Source organism: Gossypium hirsutum, chromosome D13, assembly GCF_007990345.1.
Source record: "Gossypium hirsutum isolate 1008001.06 chromosome D13, Gossypium_hirsutum_v2.1, whole genome shotgun sequence".
Lineage (NCBI taxonomy): Eukaryota > Viridiplantae > Streptophyta > Magnoliopsida > Malvales > Malvaceae > Gossypium > Gossypium hirsutum.
This window is the reverse complement of record NC_053449.1, coordinates 48,354,610-48,358,779: the sequence shown is the minus strand read 5'-3', so window position 1 is coordinate 48,358,779 and position 4,170 is coordinate 48,354,610. Positions and strand designations below refer to the sequence as shown.

The 4,170-nt window shown below is 32.2% G+C and overlaps 1 protein-coding gene across 1 annotated transcript; it reads right to left on the bottom strand.

Moving 5' to 3' along the window:
* Positions 1 to 1,070: 1,070 nt before the first annotated feature.
* LOC107918465 (cytochrome P450 71D10) lies at positions 1,071 to 3,095 on the bottom strand. Its single transcript, XM_016848037.2, has 2 exons — positions 1,880 to 3,095; positions 1,071 to 1,798 (listed from the first exon to the last, which is right to left on the bottom strand). Exons 1-2 carry the CDS (start codon positions 2,849 to 2,851, stop codon positions 1,181 to 1,183), a joined length of 1,590 nt encoding a protein of 529 aa, XP_016703526.2. The 5' UTR covers positions 2,852 to 3,095; the 3' UTR covers positions 1,071 to 1,180.
* Between the last annotated feature and the right edge of the window lie 1,075 nt (positions 3,096 to 4,170).

Below are 4,170 nucleotides of genomic sequence, written 5' to 3'. Positions count from 1 at the left end.
AAGGCATGGCTCTCGTGGACTACGTTTAGTTTTTTAGGGAGGGAGGCTCTTTAGGGTTTCTGTGTTTTTTTTTGTTTTTGGGCTACGTTTAGTTTGGGTCAATACTATTGGGCTAAGCTTGTAAATGGGTAATTGGGCTTGCTGTGTTTTTTTATTTTGTATGGGCCCGGGCAGAAAAAATTGGGTATTACAGCTGTTAAGTATATGACATGGAATTTTAAATATAAAATAAAAATACAAGTAATTTCTTTATCATTTATTGGGATTTTTTACACCAATAATGTGAAAAAAAATTTATTTACTAAAATAGGCAAATTACAAATTATTTGCAGAAACAGAAAAATTCAACAGTGCACAGTCGATGTCGCCGAAGTGTTAGGTAGCACTCCCCAAATTCCCCCCAATCATCCAACAATCATTATATTTAAAAAGAAAATATTTTTTTGTGCGGCCACTATATCAGGCAGCACTAGTATGTATTTTGTAAAAATACCCAAAAATAGTGTAAATTGATGAAAATGTAAAATATTTAACTTTGATTGATGAAATATTCATGCTATTGTGCAGATGAAATGACTATTTGATTGATGAATTGAATATGATGAATTGTGAAATTGAAATATATTCAGAATTGAATTGTTGTTACCCTATTAACTGTTCGGGTAGAGTTAAATATAATTAACATGCCATAGGATAGATTGAGTAGATGTTACTTCGACTATGTGTTGATGGGTGCTGGAACAATTTTTACTTCAATATATAAGTTTTATTATTTCCAAAGGTTATGCGCCAGATGTATTATTTTATGTGTAATACCATATTAGCTTATTTTATCCACATATTATTTACTAAAAATCCAAATAATGATTAACTACTATTACTTGTGTCAAGATTGAAATATTAAAATTAGAAAAGTATAGAGACTTAAAATGATCTATTTGAAGAATATGGATCAAATCTACATATGTACATATAGTACATGAATAATTAAATTTAACCAAACTGATTTAACTATTATTGTTTGAGTTTCGACTAAAAGTGACCAATTCGAAAAAGTATAGAAACTAAAATTGATCAAATTAAAATGCAATTACTAATTCCATAGCTTTCACAAAATATAAGGACAGAAAGCAGAATTTAACCTATATTATGCCTAGACAAATATATCCTCCTTGTGCTTCTAGGAAACGATAATAGAAGCATGGTAAGGAGAAGGAACTAAGACTAGATCATTTTTCCTCCTCACGGACAAGCCAAACTCCTCAGTCATATCTATATCTTCTTGCTTCGGCAACTTCCAATCAAAATGGAACAACAGTTGGGCAAGTGGTAGCTCTAGATTTGGCACTGCAAATAATATACCTGGACATATCCTTCTTCCAGCACCAAATGGAATGAACTCAAAATTTGTTCCCAAGAAATTTACTGAACTGTTGATAAACCTTTCAGGGTCAAAATTTTCAGGCTGAGCCCAATGATTTGGATCTCTCCCAATTGCCCAGGCATTGATAATCACTCTGGTCTTGGAAGGTATCTCAAATCCATTAATCTCACAATTCTTGCTACATTCTCTTGGAAGCAATAAAGGTAAAATAGGGTGCAGTCTTAAGGTTTCTTTTATAACACACTTTAGATATTGAAGTTGATGAATGCCTGTTTCATCCACATTTCCTTTTCCTTGGAATACCTGCCTTACCTCTGCTTGTGCTTTTGCCATAACTCTTGGATTTTTAATCATTTCCGACAACGCCCATTCTACAGTTGATGCAGATGTCTCACTTCCGGCAGTGAAAATATCCTAAACAAAATTATAAATAACATTATGGCCATAAAATTTTGACAACAATTACCAAATTCCAGTAAAAGATAATGGACTCACTAATATCATGGCTTTGACATTGTTATCAGTTAAAGGGAATTCGTCATCTTCCTGAAGCCTTAAAAGAAGATCAACCAGATCTTCCCTGTCATCTTTACTTCTGCCTCTTGCTCTACTTTCTTTGTGATCATTAACAATGCTCTCAAGAATCCTATCAGCTTCTGCACGAGTCTTTTCAACTCTATACTTTATACCCGAAACAACATCCAGGAATTGAAGTGAAGGAAAAAATTCGGAAACAAAGAAACCAGAAACCAGCTTCGTTTGCTCCGCAACAACTGATATGAAAGAATCTTGATATTTGCATTTCTTGCCAAAGGCTGCCCTCGCTGTTATGCCATAAGTCATTGAAAAAACTTTCTGGCTCAGATTCACAGCCAACCCATCATTTGATTTTATGGTTTTGACGAGATTCAACACTTCCTCTTCTCTTATCGATCGGAAGGAGGCGACCCGAGACGCACTCAGAAGCTCCGATGTGCAAATTTTTCGCAGATTTCTCCAATACTTTCCATATGGTGCAAAGACAATATCAGTGCATTCATAAGTTATAATCTTGGCCGCAACGAGTGAAGGCCTAGAAGCAAAGACAATATCATGTGTTTTCATAATCTCTTCAGCCATTTCTGCAGAAGAAATGACCACAGTTGAAACTTGACCGAGTTGCAGGTGCATGACGGGGCCATATTTCGTAGCCAAGTCACGCAGGGTGCGATGGGGTAGAGTAGGACCGGCGAGCTGGTGCAGATTTCCGATCAAAGGTAATTTCGGTGGGCCTGGAATCAACCTTTGAGTTAAACTCCTAGCTTTAGATTTCCTCACGCTTCGAATTGCCATTAACAAAACAAGAAGAAAGCTGATGAATATAGGGAATAAGGGTATTCCGAACTCCATTAGCACAAAGAAGAGGAGATCTTTCAAAAACAAAAAAGAAGAAGAACGAAAACAAAAGAAAGCACTGATGAGAAGCATCACCACAAAATGTTATGATATATATATCTGACTCAACTGTTGGAACCATCCAAACTGTAATTACTAGTCCAAAACAGTTAGAATTAGATTTTTTCAAATATTTTATTTTTAATAATTTTTTAATCAAACCGATTAAATCAACGAATTGATGACCTAACCATTCCATCGCGAATCTATTGCGAATCTAATTTAAAAAAATATAGTGATTTGTAGTAGCAATACGATTTGCATTATTAGTTAGGATACAAATATGTTTGGTTGGTCAAATATTATATTACGATTTATAATGCTAAATACTGATCATTTAATAAATTTATATTTTCGATTATTATTAATATATCGTAATATAGAATATGATCTTATTCCTACACATATTTAGATCATGGATATAATTTTAAATGAATTTATTTTTTATTAAGTGAGCATATTGTATAATGCACGAATCTAATTGTGTATATCAAATAAAATATTATTTTATAAAATAACGAAAAACACTTACAAAATTTATAAAAAAATTATTAATTTTTTAAGGAGATGATATTGTATTATGAGTTTTTTTAAAAAGTTAAAATTTAATATGAAAAATACTATTTTATAAAATAGAAACAAAAGGTTTATAGGGTAAAATATTAATGATTAATTAAGGATAAAAGTTATAGGGTAATAAATAAAGAAGCAGTTTGGTAGAAAAAAATTTAGGATAATAATTAAAGAAGTATTTTGTAACTCAAATAAGTAACTTATAATCTAACATTTTCATATATAATCCTGTTTCTTCTTTTATAATATTAGTTTAATTTTTTCCTAAATAAAATTTAATTCTAATTAAAAATAAAAAATTAGTTTTCTCTTAACAGTAAAACAAAAGTTTTGGTTAAGGAAAAAGTATAACACAAGAGAAGTTATACTTTCAAATTATAATTATCATAATGATTTATTTAGTAATTTATTAATTATAATTATAAGTATAATGATTTATTTTAATTTTAAATATAAAATAAAAATACAAGTAATTTCTGTCATTTATTGGGCTTTTTTTACTCCAATAATGTGGAAAAAAAATTATTTATCAAAATAGGCACACTACAAATTATTTACAGAAATAAAAAAAATTCAACAATGTATAGTTGCTGCTGACTAGAGGTGTTCATGGGCCGGGCGGCCTGGCCCGGCCCGACGGCCTGCCCGAAATATGGGAGGGTTTGGGTAAAAATATAGGCCCGAAATATGGGCTTGGGCAAAAAAATGAGGCCCAATTAAAAAACGGGTTGGCCTCGGGCACCACTTTTTTGGCCTGGGCCCGGCCCGGCCCGACCCGA